The 20,378-nt window shown below is 49.3% G+C and overlaps 1 protein-coding gene across 1 annotated transcript; it reads left to right on the top strand.

Moving 5' to 3' along the window:
- The first annotated feature begins 7,995 nt into the window (after positions 1 to 7,995).
- LOC135829160 (uncharacterized) lies at positions 7,996 to 13,284 on the top strand. Its single transcript, XM_065341566.1, has one exon. The coding sequence runs from the start codon at positions 7,996 to 7,998 to the stop codon at positions 13,282 to 13,284; it is 5,289 nt and encodes a 1,762-aa protein (XP_065197638.1).
- The last annotated feature ends 7,094 nt before the right edge of the window (positions 13,285 to 20,378 follow it).

Below are 20,378 nucleotides of genomic sequence, written 5' to 3'. Positions count from 1 at the left end.
CTCGATTAATGGACCATGCTCGAATAACAGACCATGCCCAAATATTAGACCCTCCTAGAGGCCTCACGGAAAAAATAGTAGACCATGCCCGAATAAGAGACCCGGTCTCTTATTTTTGAGTTCATCGCTTTGCGCATGCGCACTAAGAAAGCACGTGGTGGATCAAAAAAGGACGCGATTTTAGGTTGCGCAACTACAATTTTTGTAGTGGCTAGTGCTTTCTTTCATTAATAATTTGAGCACGGTCCACTATATTTTCATCGGCATAGAGCTATGTCGCTATATCAGACCATCGGCATAGAATTTCTATAATTTTTATGACGTGTTAAAAATCCACCATTTCCAGCGATGTGCCGATGAAAATATAGTGGACCATGCTCAAATAATGGGCCATGCCCAAATAAGAGACCAGGGGTCCAACCCTCTTCAAAAAACAAAAGACCGGGTCTATTAATCGAGGAAATACGGTATACATGATTGTTAGATTGACAGCATGAAACAAGGTGGAGGACACTGTGTTCGGAAACAGTGACCTTACTACAACCTTCCGCGGTTGGCAGAGCCCCGGTCCCTGCGTACCATTTGAACCATATGGGTATCGCACCCGGTTCTCACCCTCATTATGCTAGGGGGTTAGGAGACTACTCCTGATGTCATCTTGTTTTCTTCCCTCTTTTCTTTAACTTGTATAAAGACTTCTTTGAGTTGAAGTTCTTTTTCTTTTTTCTTTTTTCTTCCAACTTCTGCCCATGGTCCGCAGGGACCGGGGCTCTGCCAACCGCGGAAGGTTGTAGTAAGGTCACTGTTTCCGAACACAGTGTCCTCCACCTTGTTTCATGCTGTCAATCTAACAATTGCGTGAACTATAACAAGGTTTATCTAATACTGGTTTTTAACCAGTGTTAGGTTATATCATATGTACATGATTGTACCAAGATACTGTCTGTCCCCGGGGAAAATCGAGGAAAAAATTCCCAGAATTTGCAGTGTAATTCGCGGGTAAATATGGCATAATTTGCGGTGAATTTGCGATTTAATATGCGGTAAATATGCGGTGAATATTATTGACATGCGGCAAGTTTGCAGTTGATATGAGGCAATTTTCAGTGAGTACCGGTATGTAGTGAAATCAATCAGTTACAAGTCTGGTGTATTCACTCGTCATATTTGAGTACAAAGCCGCCACGATGAGACGTTGCTGACCGAACAGTGCACTGTGTGTACGTGTAGTGCAACAAAAAAGTTCAAAAAACGCGGGGGAAATCGCGGTCTTTTAAAAAATCGCAAAAAACGCGGGAAAAATGCGGCCGTGGAATCGCGATATTCCCCGGGGACAGTACTGTACTGTAACTCAACAAAATGAATATGATATTCAACGAATATTAATTTGTTTTCGGCTATGTTCGGCCTGATCTGCTGAGCCGGCCGGGCTTCGGGGCCTAACATTTGCTTCTGGGCTGAAATAATTTTTTTTGCAAGGTACATGTAGCATTGTAGGTCTACAGTGTGACAGAGAATACGGGCAGGGGCGGTGACAGGCTAAGATTTTGCGACCGAAAAGTGTTTTCGATCTTTGAGGCTGAAATACAGACGCTCTGAAAATTTGTTGATTTACACCAGGCTCTCCATATGGCCATGCACGTACGAATAGTACCACTGGTATAAGCCCCCAGCCCCTATTATATAGGCTATAGTCTATAGACTCCTTTTAGTATTGGTTGTACCGATGCTTGTCACGTGACTAAAAAAATTATTTGTGCAGAAAGAAGGACTATCAATCAATGTGTGAACGGCACCATTTGGCTGTTCAATAATGCAGCAATCTCTCCTCCTCTCCTCCGTGCCCTCTCCTCCTCCATGCCCTCTTCTCCTCCATGCCCTCTCAGCCGACCAGTAACCTGAAACCCCTTTGTCGTTGTTTGGATTTTTTGCTGTGTGCAATCAACGCCATCATGGGCCAATGCAGGGGCGTAGCGCAGCCAGTCCGGCCGGTCCACAAACCCCGACCATTTAAACACAATTCCCAAAGTGCCCAGAACGCAGGATTTTGCACCCTGATTTCAATTTTTTCATGGCGGACGATTAGATAACCTGGATACCGGTAAGTGGAGTGAAGAAAAAGCAATGAGCCTAGGAATCTCTCAGGGTAAGGATCATCTTAACATTGGCCATGACTTGAAGTGAACTTTCAATGGACGTGTGAATTGAGATGTGGTAGGGCAGGACAACTAGAGGGGAATACGCGGCTGTGAGATCCCGAAGTACATCTACATGTACGTATTTTGTATTTGTTTTATGTAATGCATTGCAAATCAAACGGACAATCATGCCCAAACGGATGAAAGATAGGATAACCTGGATAGATGGAGTATATAAAAACAGTGAGCCTAGAGATCTCTCGGGATAGCGAACGTCCTAGTATTAACCATGAAAGCAAACTTTCAATAGACGCTTGAATCGGCATGTGGTAGGGCAGGACTTTAAAGAGGGGGGGGGGGCAAAAGATTCCACAACTTAGCAGCAGCAAATACTGGTCTGTGAGATCCCGAAGTACTGCGGATGTTGGGAAGGGGCAGATTGAAGGTATCCGGACCTCTGGTGGCACGGGGCAGCGAACTGTATTCCAGGCGTGATTTGAGCAGCAAACTGACATTGACGTGAAGAATACGGTGCATGAGAAGCAGCAACTTGCAATCCGCCCGCTCAACAGCCGGACAGATACCGAGTTGGGCATACAGCTGCATAGCGTGGTAGGCATGGGCGGGTAATGCTAGCATTATGGCTGGCATTATAGTCCCTTTTATCCAGGTGGCATAATGCTGGCATTATAGTGTAACACCATATCGCATGCAAAATTGGCATTACAAGCATAATTGCCGGTCGACAACGGTGTCATGCATGAAGCTGGCTAGGTCCAGTTTCGAAAATCGTGCATCTGAACCCGTCCGGCTTCGTCCGGAGACTTGACGTTGCAAATCAACCTTCTCAGTGGATTTTTTCAGACAACATGCTCACTGCTGTTTAAGTTTTTTTCTTCTACGCTTTGGCCTTGATCCAAGACGGCCTTCTTAAATCGACTTTTCCAACTTTCAAACTGGCATTATGGAGTAGTGTGAGCATTATAAGTGGCATTATATCCTCATATTTTGAGCATTGCCTTTAGCATTATCGCAGCAAATAACTAGCATTACCCGCCCACGCCTATAGCGTGGGCACTTGAGGGCTGGGTTGTGATACAGCGTATGCAGCGCTTATCCAGTCTGATGAGGATTTGTTTGAGGCTTGCTGAAAGGCAGGCGAAGTAGGCGTTCGAGGAGGTCAGATCTCTTAATTTCCTGGCAAAAAGTCCTATATGATAGGATTTGAAAATGTGTGACCTGTATGCCGTTGTTATTGGTGATCATGAGTCATTCATGACCCATAATAACGACATAATGCGATTAATGGTTTTCATAGAAGCTGTAAATATGTTTGAGGCCTGAATTTTCAGATTCATAGGTCATCATGAATACCCATTTTGAGCAAGCATTGGAACCTTGAGCAGCATTGTTCAGCTGCTGTCATGGAAAGGACTGAAGCAGTGAATGTGCAAAAGAACATTACAGGTGTGGCACGGGGTGGTTTCATGACGACATATCGCACATGTCGTCGTGAAACTACCAATTTTAAGGATAAAACAAGGTCCAGTAAAATCTCAAACCTATAGGATTCGAAAAATAGGGCACAGTCCTTAGAAATATTGCGGAAGGAGATGAGCTTTAGATGTTAGACAGTTAGTATTTGAAAAAATTATCTTATTTAACTCTCCATATCTACTGTTGTCGCCACTCACCTGTTCTGTAAATATTTCAAGACAGCCTCTTGAATGATTCTCGTTTTGACCTTACCTTGTCTGTTTATTTATTCATCTTCCTCTGTCTCTGAGTCACATTGCTGCGAGCGCGCACGTGGAGATGCTCCAGTTTTCAGCCATGTCGTCTGTTCCGTTATTACGAGTGTCCATGCATGCTATTGTTCTACTGACGCTGATAATTCTCTCCTTCTGTCTAGGCGTGTTCTACTCTGCTTCTCTGTCTCTCTTCTATTCTGTTTCTGCTTCGAACGTGTAGTTGTTTGAGCTGCTCTCATTTAGAAAAGCGATCCTGTCAGCTTTTCTATTATTGTGTTCACATGGCGCTACCTAACGACACCGCTATTCAGACACGTTGTCTACGTAGCTACGTAAGTTTCTACGTAAGATGCTCGGTACCTGGTCCTGGACCAGGGAGCTACTCCATGGCTCCTGCCATCGCGCGGCCGGCTGGCCGCATGCGTGTGCATTGCAGACTTTTTGTTGTTGCCTTTTCGGATGTGCATGCACGACGAACTTCCTTCTTTGGAACTGCTTCTTGCATGAGCTGTTTCGGATATTTCGTCTCCTGGCCTGGCTTATTTCGTTTCGGCGCTGCTGAGACCTCCTTTCGCGGAATATTACTCAATGACAGGTGAGTTGACCAGTTCACTTTGATTCATTTGCTTGTGTTGACTCTTTCATTTACGAAAAGTGTGCTGATTTTGGGCGGAATGAAATAAATAATGGAAAAGCTGACAGGATCTCCTTTCTAAATTTAGCTTTTCCGCTGCCGAGGCCTCCTTTTACGGAATACTCAATGACAGGTGATCTCTGAGTTGACCAGTTTCCTTCGATTCATTTGCTTATGCTCACCCTTTCATTTACGGAAACGTGTGCTGATTTTATTCGGATTTAGATCCATTTTTATCTCTTTGCCCTTGCCTACAGTGTGCGAAGAACGCGCGTTCACCTTCTTGACGGTAAGGCTTATGTTAGATGTGTTGTCGAAATACTCATATCCATTGCACATTATTACGTTACAAGTAAGGCTGGTCAGTGGCATACTATCGTTGGCAGTTCCCAATCTGGAGGGAAAGGTTCAAGGACTCATCGACCGAGTTTGCCAAATAAATTCGCATATCAAGGAAAATCTCCATTGTGCACGGCTGTTTTTTTGTGCGATTTCACGCCACTTAACAATATGGCCGCCGAAAGTCTCGATTGGGCTTCAATGGCAAGAAAATTTGAATTTTCAAATCGTCAGAACACGAGTAGGCCATGGTTTCCACTGGATTTTGGAGACTAGTCAGCCCGGACAGCCCGGGGAACACGCTGATCATCTGCGTCTTGTTTCAAGCTTTCCGCTCGTACCTCACATGACTGCCTTTCCTTCAAGAAACATTTGTTCTGTGTCGTGCGACTTTGGCTTCGTTCTGGAATACTCCTTGTGTCGTCGCTGACAAACTCGGCTCTGAGAAGCCCTTCCCGATTTTTTCCCAGCTTGGATCGATTTTTTCCCAGGTAGAGGACTATCCTCTGGTTGTCTTCCCCAAGTGTCATTAGAATACGCGCGTGAACTTCTAAATACGCGCGACGAGTCAGGAGCCTGTTTTCTCTTGATTTGGAAGACAAAATGGTGTGGCCCTTTAGTTGCTGTTGAGTGTAGAAGGCTGCTTCCTGCTGTAAATTGCTTAGTCGGCATGTGGGATATTGTAGAAGAAGACAGCAGCCGGCCAAGTGAGCTTGAAATTGTGATATCTACCCTATTGTGCGTTGAACGATTACGAAATGTCTAACTTGAATGTTGTACACGCGAGCACGCCAAGCAGAGGCTGACAATCACTGGCGAGATCAATCTCCAGACTGCCAGGAGTACTTCGAGCAAGTTTGAAGCGGAAAGACAGCTAACTGGGCAGGCCAGGACGCCTTTCCACCCTCTTTCTCTCTCAAATTGCCGAAAAGTCGAGTATCTCGCTCGAGCGCTTTCAAAACCTTTCTCTTGGTTTCGCGTCCCAAATCGTGGAACCACGCGAGGATCGACATGAGTTTCTTGCAAAAACGCAAACTCATCGCGTATTTGTACTATTCGCACAATGTTACATAAATCGCACCGAACGACGCCATATTGATAAGTGCTTGCACTTGAACAGCCGTGTGTGGAGAGGTTCAGTAACCACTGGTAACTTTTTTGCTTCATACGAAACGAGCCAATGGGTGCAGTCTCGTGAAAATCTCGTACTTGTATGATTGCATTTGTTTACTCGAGTCTGGGCTGTTTGATTTGTGAGTACCGCCGAGATTGCACTGCCCCAAATCAAGTTTCGTGCCGCTAATGCAAGAATTACGATCTGCAATCTGTTTGTAGTACCTGTAGTACCTGCAAGAATGTGCAGTCCGTGTATCGTACTTTCTCTGTTGCTGTTTCAGTTGCTGTCATGTTGCTAAAGAAAGGTTCAGTAGAGAGGTTCTGCAAAACGAAAATTCGAACGAAGTTTCGCGACAGTCCTTGCGAAAGTGTGTACGAATTTTTGCACGAACTTTGCGTTCTGCACATTTTCGTAGTTTGCGCGGGCCAAGTGCACGTACGCCATGACCTGATCTCACGAAATTTCCTACCACAGTTCATTTCGTGTTCCCTGCAAGTTTCGCTTCCAAAGTTACGAAAGTTCGTGCGAAGTTTCGCACCTCCTGATGTAGAGGGAAAGTTTGTACGCATTTTCGTTTTGCAGAACCTCTCTAGTGACTCTTTTGTTTGATAGGAGACGAGTCAATGAGTCGGTGTGGCTTAGAATCTTTCGCTGTAGAATAAATCTATTCGTATGTCTATTTGAGAAATAATGGACCGTATGCGTGTTAAAACAAAATGGCGTCACGATTTATTGAAAGTGGTATAGTTGGTGGAACGAGTGTTCAAAACCATTTGAACTTCATACTGTTCGTCTTCTTTTTGACATGCTCTCTTTCCATCGTCCTTAGCTTTTGTTTGTTGTGAGCTGTTTTGGGTTTCTCCTATACCTCTGGGGGATACCAAGTGATGGTTTTGATAGGCTGGTGATGGCTGTGAGTGAGAGGTTGCCGATCGGCGTCGTCCTCGCTATAGCGATGAAAATACTAGTTACTGCAAACCTGGCAGATATCACAACACGTCGGAGCGTCCAGGAGCAAAGGAATCTTGGTGTTGCTGCATGACAGCACTGACTCACGGCACCCTTTTCGTTTGTGCTTTGCCCGATTGGGCACCCACTGTAAAGAGCACGATACAACACTTTTCCATACATGTCCGACTCACTTTGCACACTATTTTTCCTATAATCACACAACTCCCGAGAACAGGGACAGATCAATAAAGAACACCTTCTAACCAACAAGAGAATTAGGAGCTTGTGTCTGTGACGAGGGTTGTGCCACGGGGCACTAGGATCTCACGAAAACATTGGTCCTTCGAGCCGGATTCTCTGCGGAGAGGGTCCGGCATCGCCATACTCGAACCAACCAGAGAGCTGAGGAGCGTCGCGGATCGACGCCACAGCGAACCTATGTACACCACACGGAGTGGCCGTCTGTCTCGTGCACCGACGCGATTCGGAGACGACGACAACGCAACAGCAGCAGCGGCAGCCCAGGACGACGCCGGCAAGTCAACGCAGATGGCTGACATCGTCAAGACGGAACAAGAGGCTGAGCTAAGTGAAATCACTCGAGGTGGAGCTGGAGAAAGCACCAACCAGTTAGGTCCTGGTCTCCACACACCAAATAATTATATGCCTGTTTGTTCTGCTGTTCGTAATACTAATGTTAGTAGTTCCACGAATGAGTTTGTTCATGAAAGTCATGAAAACAATTTTGAAACATGTAATGTTCCCTCTACAAGTAGGCCGTTTTCATATTCGCACACACGCACCTCCACACAAATGCATGCAAACAATGATCCCGTACACGCACCACATCATGTTGCTGTAGATTTAGCACCTCACCAGCCGTACGCTGGCCAGTCCTTTTTAGGTTCCGATTTGCATGACACTCACACGCGCTCTGCGACCCCGGCTGTTCCTTTTTTGCCTCATGCACACCAAAAGCGTGTCCAGTACACAAACGACGCGCAGATCGGCGAAAATGCAGGCCTTGCTGCAGCCAGCGCAGGGTACCAAAACGGGAGCAGGTCGATGAGCGCTCGTTCACTCACTACTTCATCAGCAACGTCTTGCAGCAGCCGGCGCTCGCTCCGCTCGATCGACGAGCTCGACGCGGAAGCGGAACGTATCGCCGCGGAGGAGCTTGCAGAAGTAGAACGAAAGCTGATCCGCAAGAAGCTAGAACTCCAGAAGAAGTTGAACAGAAACCGGTCAAGCGGCAGCAGTAATGCCAGCGTCCGATCAAGTTCGTCCCGTCGATCACGGGAGACCGGCAACGGATCCGAGCTGACATGCGCGGATCGCATTAGCCTAGCTGAGCGCGCACAGCGCGCCGAGCGCGCGGAGAGAAACATGGGAGCAGCGCTTGAGGAAGCCAATGGTCAAATCCAGGATCTGTTACTGGACCACCAAGTCCAAGGTGAGCAGGCTTCAGGGAACGAGCCCAATGGCACACGTCCTACCCCTACAAGTGCAAGGCAGTCACACCCCATGAATCTCACCACCCACCATTTCATGGCAAGGCAGTCCACTGCCAAGGACTTGCCTCAGTTCTCTGGACATGCTGACGAGTGGCCAGCATTCATCTTCGCCCTGGAGCACACGACCAGAGAGTGCGGATTCTCGAACGGGGAGAACCTTGGACGACTGCAAAAGGCGCTGCGCGGAAAGGCAAAGGAAGCTGTACAGGGGATGATGACTCTCCCCGACAATGTAGGGGAGGTCATCTCCATCTTGAGGATGAGGTTCGGCCGCCCGGACCAGATTGTCCAGAATCTCATTCTGAAGACGAAATCACAGAAAGGCATGAAGTCGGAGGAGGCCATCGAGGTCCTGATTGAAATCAGCGCCCTGTGCCGAAACCTTGTGGCCACTATGCGAAGCACAAAGTGCACCGGCCATCTCTACAACCCTCAATTGGTCAAGGAGCTAGTTGGCAAGCTGTCTGGGGGGCTTCGGATCCAGTGGGGAGAGTACGTGCTTAAAACCGGCACAGACCCGCACCTGGACACCTTCTCTGCCTGGCTTCAACAGAGGGCCAAGGCTGCATGCCTAGTCGCTCAGCCGAGCCCATGTGACGTCACTCAGGCCACTCTACGCACAGGCCAAACGTTCACAGTCGTGGAGGCCACCGCCGGTAAGCCACATTGCCTATTCTGCAGCAAAGCTGGGCACACCACAAGTAGCTGCCGTCAGCTAGCCGCGGAGCCACTTAACGCCCGTCGGCAGTTTGTTAGTGACAGACGGCTGTGCTTCCGCTGCCTTGGCGAAGGCCACCTGGCGAGGGTATGCGAGGAGAAGGCCTGCTCGTGTGGCAAACCCCACCATCCGCTACTACACCGTGATGGCCGCGGAAGTGTAGCACCGCTAGGACGCATGTCAGAGACGACATACACCTCGGCAACCCACGTGTCGGAACACAGTGGAAGGGTGCTGCTGAGGGTGATTCCGGTCACGGTACGAAACGGAGACACAGCGGCTGATACATACGCACTCCTGGACGAAGGCTCAACAGTGTCCTTGATTGAAAGCGAACTGGCGGAGGAACTTGGACTTGCAGGACCAACGCGGCCCCTGAGGCTGTCATGGACGGATGGCAAGCAGCACCAGGAGTCCAGCTCCAAGGTAGTAACATTCAGCGTAGCTGGCAGGCAGAGACAGGACAGCTTCACCTTGACAAACGTCCACACTCATGCCAAGTTCAACCTGCCAACACAATCAATCAACCCTCAACGGCTGAAAAACTGCCCCCACCTGGAGGGACTTGAACTACCAACGCTGTCTTGTGCCAAGCCCAGACTCCTAATCGGACAGGATAATTACAGCCTGATCGCACCACGGGTGATCGCGGAGGGCCCTCCAAACGCACCCGTAGCTACACAGACCAAGCTAGGGTGGGTTGTTCATGGCAAAACGATCGCCGACCGCTGCAGAATCGATGAAGGCGTGGTCCTCTCCACCTGGGGTCTCGACAGCGACCTCCATGACCTGGTCCAGCAGTCGTTCGCCCTAGACTCCCTCGGGGTCAAGCCTGCGAAAATCCGCAGCAAGGCTGACGACCGCGCACTCCAGCTGCTAGACACTCTCACCACGCGTACCGGACGCCGGTGGCAAACGGGGCTTCTCTGGCGGGAGGACAACATCACCCTTCCACGGAGCAAGGCAACGGCTGCCCAGCGTCTCGAGCAGCTGGAGAGGCGCCTGCGGAAGGATGACACGCTTGCACAAGGCTACCAGAGCAAGATCGACAGCTATTTGGAACAGGGGTATGCCCGGAAGCTGTCACCTGAGGAGGCCACCCACCAGCCAGAGCGGACATGGTACCTGCCACACTTTGCTGTGTACAACAAAGAGAAAGGCAAGGTGCGACTGGTGTTTGACGCCGCGGCAAAGTCGCATGGAAAGTCTCTAAACGACTTCCTCCTCACCGGCCCCGACCTCCTGACGCCGATCACACAAGTTCTGTACAACTTCCGACTGTATGAGGTTGCCTTTGGTGCAGACATCAAGGAGATGTTCCACCAGGTGAAGATGCGTCCCGAAGACCGTCATGCACAACGCTTCCTCTGGCGCGACATGGATGCAAGCAGACCAGCTGATGTGTACCAGATGGACGTGATGACGTTCGGTGCAGTCTGCTCACCAACCGCCGGCCAGTTTGCGAAGAACATCAATGCGCACGACTTGGCTTCCGGAGATGCGCGAACCGTGACAGCCATAGAGGAGTGCCACTATGTCGACGACTATTTCGACAGCACCCCAACAACCGAGGAAGCTGTAGCACTGACTCGCAAGGTGATGGACGTCCACGAGGGGGGAGGGTTTGTGATCCGTAACTGGGTGAGCAACTCTCCGACGGTCCTCGAGAGCCTTCCATCAGATCTGAGGTCACCAAGAATCGTGAACGTCCACAGCCACGACCTCCCCATCGAGAAGACCCTGGGCCTCCGATGGGACCCTGCGAAGGACACTCTTGGCTTCTCCTGCGGCACGAAGCCAGATCCAAAGGCACCAGTCACGAAGCGAAGCGTCCTGCGACACACAATGTCGGTATTTGACCCACTCGGCCTGGTGTCCTGCCACTCCATCATCGCACACATGCTTCTCCAAGACGTGTGGAGAGCTGGCATAGGCTGGGATGATGAACTCCCTGCATCTCTTGCACTGAGATGGACAGATTGGGCTGCAGAGCTAGATCAGGTGGCCACCGTAGAAGTGCCACGGTGCTACACACCGTTGATTGCAGTCGCTACAGACATCCAGCTGCACGTGTTCGCTGACGCAAGCGAGAAAGCATACGGCGCCGCTGCGTACTTGAGAGTAGCGAACCACGGTACTCAGCTGGCAGTGTCCCTAGTTGCAGCGAAGGCACGCGTTGCTCCACTGAAACCGGCCTCGATACCCCGTCTGGAACTCCAGGCTGCGGTCCTCGCCTCGCGCCTATCCTGTACCGTACGAGAGCAGCTGCGTATTTCAATTCCACGGGTCATATTCTGGACAGACTCCAGAACGGTGCTGTTGTGGATACGCTCGGACGCCCGGCAATTCAAACCATTTGTGGCCCACCGGATCGCGGAAATAACAGACACAACAGAAGTAGATCAGTGGCACTGGGTACCGACAAGACTGAACCCAGCCGACGACCTCTCCAGAGGCATCTCTGCCCAGCGCTTGCAGCCGGACGATCGCTGGTTTGGCGGCCCGGACTATTTGAGGCAAGGCGAAGCAGACTGGCCCGCCGAGGAGACTCGTACGCCGGACCCGGATGATCTCGAGCTGAAGCGTGCGTTCAGTGGCGTCCACGCAGCAGCCGGAGACAGCTCAGAGCCACCCAGCCTGAAGGCAGCACTACCAGAGATCGAGCGCTTCTCAAGCTGGTGTCGCCTGGTAAGAGCAACCGCCTGGGTGCTACGCTTCACTCGCCACCTGAGACACGGAGGAAGAGACACTGCCAAGCCGTCACTGACAGTCCCCGAGCTACGAGCCGCGGAGAGTCTTTGGTGGAAAGCTGCACAAGCGGAAGGCTTCCCAGAAGAACTCGCTGCGCTCCGCAATGGCAAGCCAGTCAACAAGGACAGCCGCCTGGTCCAGATGACACCCTTCATCGACGACAATGGCATCATGCGCTCTGACAGCCGCGTACGGAACGCAAAGGTTGAAAACAAGAACCTGCGCCAACCTGTCTTGCTCCCGCCGAAGCACGCCTTCACTAGGCTGCTCATACAGCAACACCATGTCTGGTCGTTACATCAAGGACAGGATCGCGTAGTGAACGAGCTGCGTCAGAAGTACTGGGTACCCGGTATCCGCACAGCGGTAAGAAGCACCTGGAGCGAGTGCCAGCATTGCAAGAATCTCCGTGCCAAGCCGCAGCCACCAATCATGTCGGCCCTGCCAGAGTGCCGCACTGACGCCTTTCAGCGACCCTTCACACGGACAGGACTGGACTACTTCGGCCCGCTGTCTGTCACTGTTGGGCGCAGACATGAGAAGCGGTACGGCGCTCTCTTCACTTGTCTCGCCACCCGAGCCGTTCACGTGGAGCTGGCGCACGACCTGTCCACAGACTCAACGCTAATGGCCATCCGGCGATTCATCAGCAGGCGAGGCTGTCCACTGGTGATCCACTCAGACAACGGAACCAACTTCAAAGGCGCCGCCAAAGAGCTCCGCCAGGCCATTCGTGAGCTGAATGAAGCCCGCATCCAGGACCAGCTTTCTCATGACGGCATTACATGGTCGTTCAACCCGCCGGCGGCACCCCACATGGGCGGAGCCTGGGAGCGGCTCGTTGGATCCATCAAGACCGCACTTCACGCCATCCTCAAAGAGCGCCATCCCAAGGAGGAGACCCTCCTGACCGCACTGGCAGAAGCAGAGGCACTCGTGAACAGTCGACCTCTCACACATGTCAGTCTGGATGCCGCCGATGACGAGGCCTTGACTCCGAACCACTTCCTGATCGGTTCCTCGTGTGCCATTCTTCAAGGAATCGCGCAGGCAGGAGACGTCTCGCTGCGGCGCCAATGGCGCGTTGCGCAAGCCCTTGCAGATATGTTCTGGCGCCGTTGGGTTCGCGAGTACCTTCCAACTCTCGCTCGCCGCACAAAGTGGAACCGCCAAACGAAGCAGCTCGTCGTAAACGACATTGTCATTATCGCGGATGACAACGCACCACGGGGTTCCTGGCCCAAAGGTGTCGTCTCAGCTGTCCATCCAGGCCGCGATGGTGTTGTCCGTGTTGTCGACGTCAAGACCGCATCAGGTAGCGTTTTTCGCCGACCCGCCGCGAAAATTTGTGTACTGGACGTGCGTTCGTAGAGCTGTCATGCCTCCCGCACTTCTGAGCTGCAGCTAGCTGCGCTGTTTTTTTCTCTTTTTTTCTTGTTTTCCTTTTTCTTGTTTCGTGCGTCCATGGACCGTCCACCCTTATTTCTACTCGAATAACACGATGGTTGCTAGGTTTAATACAGTCTTCTTCGCTTTTCTTCTGTTCCCTTTTTTGCATGTTTATGTTAACTCTCCCACGGTTCGTAACCAGGGGGGAGAATGTTGCTGCATGACAGCACTGACTCACGGCACCCTTTTCGTTTGTGCTTTGCCCGATTGGGCACCCACTGTAAAGAGCACGATACAACACTTTTCCATACATGTCCGACTCACTTTGCACACTATTTTTCCTATAATCACACAACTCCCGAGAACAGGGACAGATCAATAAAGAACACCTTCTAACCAACAAGAGAATTAGGAGCTTGTGTCTGTGACGAGGGTTGTGCCACGGGGCACTAGGATCTCACGAAAACACTTGGGTTTTCACTGGAATCTAGTTCCTCCAGCATCGTGTAGCCCACCGTCGGTGAATGGCCGTCCAGAAAGGTCGAACCTGGTCTTCTGCAGCATCTCGCAGTCCTGCGAGGCACACTGAATACGCCTGTCATGTATTCTACAAATAAAAATCACGAAGTAGTGGATTCTATAGTGATGAGTCTATCCTGTACGCTGCAAAAGACACAGGAAATGTGACTGGTGTCTGTACACTGGACGCCAATATCCCAGTCTTCTCCTGCAGGATCTGTTTGGCATTGACATACCGGTATGCAGTGGGTCGACATTGGCCTGGTTTGGCAGGTATCTGCCTGGGTGGATGGAGCAGGTTTGCATTGGCTCGTCGTCCAGTCCGACATTTTCCTGTAGCTGTGGAGTACCAGCAGGGTTTGAGAGGTTGCTCATGCTGTGAACACATCTCTACTGCCTGTCTCGTCCTGGAAGTGCCGTCTCGCCGCTTCCTTGCTCTACAGTCGCGCTTATTTCGCTTTGTTTCGTGGTGCAGCTCAAAACCTGCTCAAACAACTGTGAGCTCGCAACATGGTATGGACAAATTGCGCCACTCATGCTGGATGACTAAAACCGGGATAGTCGAGTAAGCGAGTTTACTCCCTGGGCCATGGCAAGATCTGTTCAGCGCGGGCTATTCCAACCTCCAAGTGCATAGTCACCGATCGATCCATGCGATGGTGGTTGACCTACAAAGAGCCAAGGTCTACGAGTACTACTATTGGATGCTGTCTACATGCAGTCAACAAAATCAAAGTACCTCAGTATGCCCCAGAATAGGGCATGTGCATCTATAGCATGACACAACAGGGGTTCTGGCGGCACCTGTCAAACAAGCAGTAGCGACTAGTGCCAGCTACCTATTGGAGGCTAGCCGCTACAGTCTGTCACTGGAGATAATTATTATGTTCACTGTTTAGACTGAGCACAATCAATGATGTCCAATCAATCTGCCCAATGTGTGTTCTGTTCCACCTAATTATAACGTCCCATCACATCAACCCTACTACACGCACATGTCGTCACTCTAGCATGACTTGTGTTATTGTTTATTTTGATTCGCACGATAAATAGAGCACAATAAACGTTAACTTGACCGAAGGTTAAAGGCGACTGCAGATAGAGGAACACATCGAGGTACAGGTACCGGCATCAATACAGTATCAGAGAGAAACAAACAAAAATGAGAGGTACGCAGAAAAAACTCTCGTAAGCCCAAGGGGAAGTGGTTGATGAGGGATGAATGCACTCTCCACGCTCATCTACACTGTTCGTGGAATGCACACATACATACAATAAAATACAACATAGCAATAGCATGCACAGAACCGAACAATTTCATGTTCACACATGCAAGCACAGACCTGAACATTAGTACCAAAAGCCGATACAGACAATATCCCCATACACACAGACGCACACACACACACACACACACACACACACACACACACACACACACACACACAATGTCCCATGTATGCGCCCGTGGCGAGAAAAGCACGCAAATCTACAAATGCACTGGATGAAAACCCACAGATTTTCTCTTATAGCAACGATTGCGGATCTGATTCTGAATGAAACACACACACACACACACAATACAATCATTGAATGCCCATCCGCAGATGATGGCAGGTCCTGAAAGAACAGGCAGTGTTCCAGTAATGGGGAACAGAACTTCGAGTGGCGAGTGAGGTATACACACACACACACGTGCGTGCGCGGGCACACACTAAAGTATTCAGAAATAGAATCGACATTGTAGTATTCATTGGTTGGGGAATGGAAAGAAAAAATAAAACATTGCTGTAGGTTATTGTTGTAAGGACACTGGGAGCACAACAGAAAGGTAAGCAACTTGCTTTGAAGCAAAGAAAGTTATTATTCCACGGATCTCAGAAGGAAGGAACGTTCCAGAATGCTGCACTGGCAACAGGCGGTCTGCATGTGCGCGGCCCCTGCAGTCGGTCCAGCTACCGGCCTTGCAGTGCTGAAAAGAATGTGCAGTACAGCATGTCACATAGTATCGCAGCCTGGACAAATAGGCGCTGGGAAGTCCTAGTTATGTGCTCACCTACACCACGATGCACCAATCTTCTGAGCTACTTTGGCAACAACTTTGTCCACTTGAGACTCCCATGGGCTGAGCCAGTTGTTGAGGGCTGCACCAAGGTGGACGGCAATGACCGCTGATGGCATAACACACAGTCACTAGGGCATCGTCAACATGGCGCTGAGGCTGGATCAATAAAATCAACCTTTAGGCTGTCGCGGGGTTGACAACGAGGCCACTGTCTCGAAGCTAGTCAATCAGCCTGGTCACCGCCATTGACGAACCAGTCGCCACCGCCAGCAGTGGCGGTAGGTCGTGACAAGTGTGGTGCAATATTGTCAGCAAATTCAGTACTTAGGATAAGATGAGTGACAAAGGGAACGTTGTGTTTGATAATATTGAAGTGAACAGGGATGATCACAAACCCTGCGCGTACTCCACCGTGAGTTACAAGAAAATTCCGGACTGGACGACGAGCAAACGCCAACCTGCTACATCCAACCAGGCAGATACTATTACGATAGCTGCCAAACCAGGTCAATGCCGACCTACTGCATAATGTCAATGTCAAACAGATCCTGCATGAGAAGACTGGGGTGTTGGCGTCCAGTCACTGAGTGTACAGACACCAGTCACATTTCCTGTGTCTTTTGCAGCATCTAGGCTGAGACACATCACTGTAGAGTCCACTACTGCATGAGTTATATTTGTACAATACATGGCAGGCGTACACGGTGTGCCTCGCAGGACTGCGAGGTGCTGCAGAAGACCAGGTTCGACCTTTCTGGACCGCCATTCACCGACGGTGGGCTACACGATGCTGGAGGAACTAGATTCCAGTGAAAACCCAAGATTCCTTTGCTCCTGGACGCTCCGACGTGTTGTGATATCTGCCAGGTGCGCAGTAACTAGTATTTTCATCGCTACAGCGAGGACGACGCCGATCGGCAAACTCTCGCTCACAGCCATCACCTCTCAAAACCATCACTTGGCATCCCCCAGAGGTACAGGAGAAATCCAAAACAGCTCACAACAAACAAAAGCTAAGGACGATGGAAAGAGAGCATGTCAAAAAGAAGACGAACAGTATGAAGTTCAAATGGTTTTGAACACTCGTTCCACCAACTATACCACTTTCAATAAATCGTGACGCCATTTTGTTTTAACATGAATATCGCGGGTTGTATTCACTGGTTATAAAATAGGTTAAGACAAACTCACAGAATAAATACCATCGGTCCCTTGGTGTTCGTCCTAAAGAGGTTCGACTGGATATCATTCATACTCACCAAAAGATGTGTAAGATTTTATTATCATGGAGTGCCTTGTTTATCTCTCAGTATCAGTACCTCCAACCATAGCCTTGACCCTTTTATCCTCAGGATCAGTGTAGTTGTTGGAACGAGGTGTCGGACTCAGCAATGTATTTGTTTACATTTTAATACATGTTTATTGTTCCTCCTTTGCTGTGTTGTTTTAGAAAATCGTGGACTAACAGTTTGAAGTCATTGAACTACTTCCAAAAGTTGTATCGACATCAACAGGATTACGATTTCAGTGCAATATGATGGTGGATGACCTTATCACGATAACCCATGATTATAAACCAATATAAACACAGAATCAACAAAAACATCTGCGACACGCACCTGGCGCATGGCTACATTTCTCAAACAAATCTGATCGAGGGTGGGGAAATCTGAAATATCTGAAAGGCACGACTCATGCATAACCTTCCTAGGGGCTCCCGTAAGAAGACCATAGATCTGTGGGAAGCACCCTAGTAAAAAAAAATTCACGGTTCGCGTGAGACTCTGCTGGAAGCCGGGCTTTCCGCATCCGTAGGAACGCCACCACCCTTCAAGGATCAAGGCGCAGCCTAGTAAAATAAAAGTAAATAATAATAATAAGACAAATTTATGACAGAGTCATGAAATTCTGCAACAGCAACATGCACAGAGTGAACTCTGTATAAAAAGGTATAACCACCACTACTCACATGTTCACCTGCAGGAGAACATGCATTATCATGCTAGTGCCATTTTCTGCCAGAAAAGGCTTGCACATCAATGCGTATAATACGGTATTGATATGATCAAGAGTGCATAAACCTCTTGATATGATGTGAAGGCCATCATTTACATAATTATTGATACAGGCAAGAGTACATAACCCCGGGGTTATGTACTCTTGATATAGGGCATTCCATTGATTGGTGACAGAAAAAACAAAAGAAATTATAGCAATAAAAACTGCTTTATGGCAGTTTTCTAAAAAAAGTTATTGTGTTCTAGTCCATGGACCCCGTCCAAAAAGTAAGAAATTACCGAAATGTGATAGCTGGAAATTAAAATTTCACACAAAACCTCACAATAATCACACACAGAATTAAAAGCTACATGTAGAAGACCTTTTCCCCTCGTGATCCTCTTTCCTATGCATGCATGTTGCCAATTGTTGGTGCAGTACAAGTTAAAGTTGAAAGCAGCATTTCAAGTGTTGTGATTATTGTGAGGTTTTGGGTGAAATTTTAATTTCCAGCTATCACATTTCGGTACTTTCTTACTTTTTGGACGGGGTCCATGGACTAGAACACAATAACTTTTTTTAGAAAACTGCCATAAAGCAGTTTTTATTGCTATAATGATAATTTATTTGTAGTATTTTTCAAACCCTTTGTACCCGCGATCATGCGCTTGTACAACTGCGCTGTGCTGTATGACTGAGCTATGACTATGACTCAGTATGAGTCATGCTCGCACTAGCTATGATGCCTTTTGTGTCACGTGTCCGTGTATGTCGTGGCGCAAGCGCGCTGTGCCTTTGCTGGCCCTTTTTTGCTTCCTTTTGCAGTTTTTGGTTTTAGAGTTATGCCGGTTATGGTTGAAGTGTGTTTGCAAGGAGAAATTCCAGAACGTCTAGTATAGTAATGGTGTGTTGTCCCATTTGCGTTCGGAGAGTGTGCCTGTGCACGTGTATCGGAATTTGAATTCCTGCCTGTAACACTAGTAGTGTAACATCTACTAAAACCTAACACGGAAGAATTGGTCACATACGTTTCCCTATGCTCATGCCACACCCATTTTGAGTTGAAAAATATGACCAAAATCCTATATGGACTCAGACGGAGAGCCAAGGTTTAATTTATACAAAAGAGAACTGAGACCAAGGAACAGTCAGTCAGTCGGTCAGTGTCGTGCAATGTTATCGCATGAGCTGATTGTTTAGTAACTGGTGGTATTTGTGGACAGTATAGCGTAACTTGTACTGTTCCTTGGTCTTTCTCTGTTGCATAAAATCCTATAATAGGATCTAGCAAATTAAGAGATAGGATAAGAGCTGTGTAGTAAAGGAGGGACTGCGCGCGGGTGATGTCTGCTCTGATGTTGCGCAAGACTCGGAGTTTGTTGGACACCTTCTTTTCTACAGCAGCCACTTGACCTGCCCAGCTCAAACGCTCGTCCAGATAAATACCGAGGTATTTGGCTGTGCTGGTTTGAGCCAGAGGAGTGTTATGACATGTAACTGCAATCTCTAGTCTGTTTCACCTTCCAGCGGAGATGCCCAGAACCTGGGTTTTCTGCGCGTTGAGGGTTAACCCCTTTACTTGTCTGCTAGAAATGTTGCAACCCCGGACACTGCGGAGTACTACGTGTGTATCTCGTAACTCCTCCTTTTCTCCTCTTCATGCTTTCTGTAGCTGCCAGCGATCGTTGGTTTCCGATTTGAGGGGGCAAATGGGTTGAAAACCCGGACATCTAGAAAGGTCCTCTCAAACCGTCCACCGTGTAGACCGCTGACAACTACATCCAGCCGAGCTTGTCGCAGCGGAAAGCGCTCACCGGTCACAGGCTGGAGGTGCGGCTCAACATGAACATCATGTGCGACGTCGCGTAGCAGTGCTGCTGTTAGGTCTCGGACCTCGTTGTGCCGTAACGAGGGATAACCACCCATGGCACATGACATGGCATGGGTGGTCGAGAATGGCTTTCCACACGCGCATGTTGCAGATACGCGATCAAGATCCCATCCATACCTGAGGCATATGGCATCGTGGAAGGCCATGCCTTCGCAATGGCCGACATGTCAGCCAACTTGAGGCGCCTTTCTCTGAGGCAAGCTGTAGGGTGCGTTGCAGGTCTGGCTCGAGTTGGGCCATCAGGGTGACGACATGGTCCTTCTCCTTCTTTCCAGCGGCTGTCCTAGCTGTTGCCTTCAGTACCCGCATCCGCCCTGAGATGCCTTCCATGGATGACTGCTGTTGGATGATGTAGTCAATGAGTGGATGGGTGATGGACAGAGAGCGCTGATGTTCATCGCTCAGCTGACTGGGGTCAACAATACCGAGACCACCGAGACGACACTGAAGGTCAAGCACAGCGCGGATCACCGAATTCGGTGGGTGACGCCCTGTCAATGCCGGAATGAAATCATTGCGGATCACATCCTCAAGTGGCTACGGTAGCAGATCTGCTGCTCCTGGTACAGTACGAACCAGAAATGACCATGCTTGAGGCCTTGG

Source organism: Sycon ciliatum, chromosome 13 (genome assembly GCF_964019385.1).
Source record: "Sycon ciliatum chromosome 13, ocSycCili1.1, whole genome shotgun sequence".
NCBI lineage: Eukaryota > Metazoa > Porifera > Calcarea > Leucosolenida > Sycettidae > Sycon > Sycon ciliatum.
This window is presented reverse-complemented; position numbering and strand designations above follow the sequence as displayed.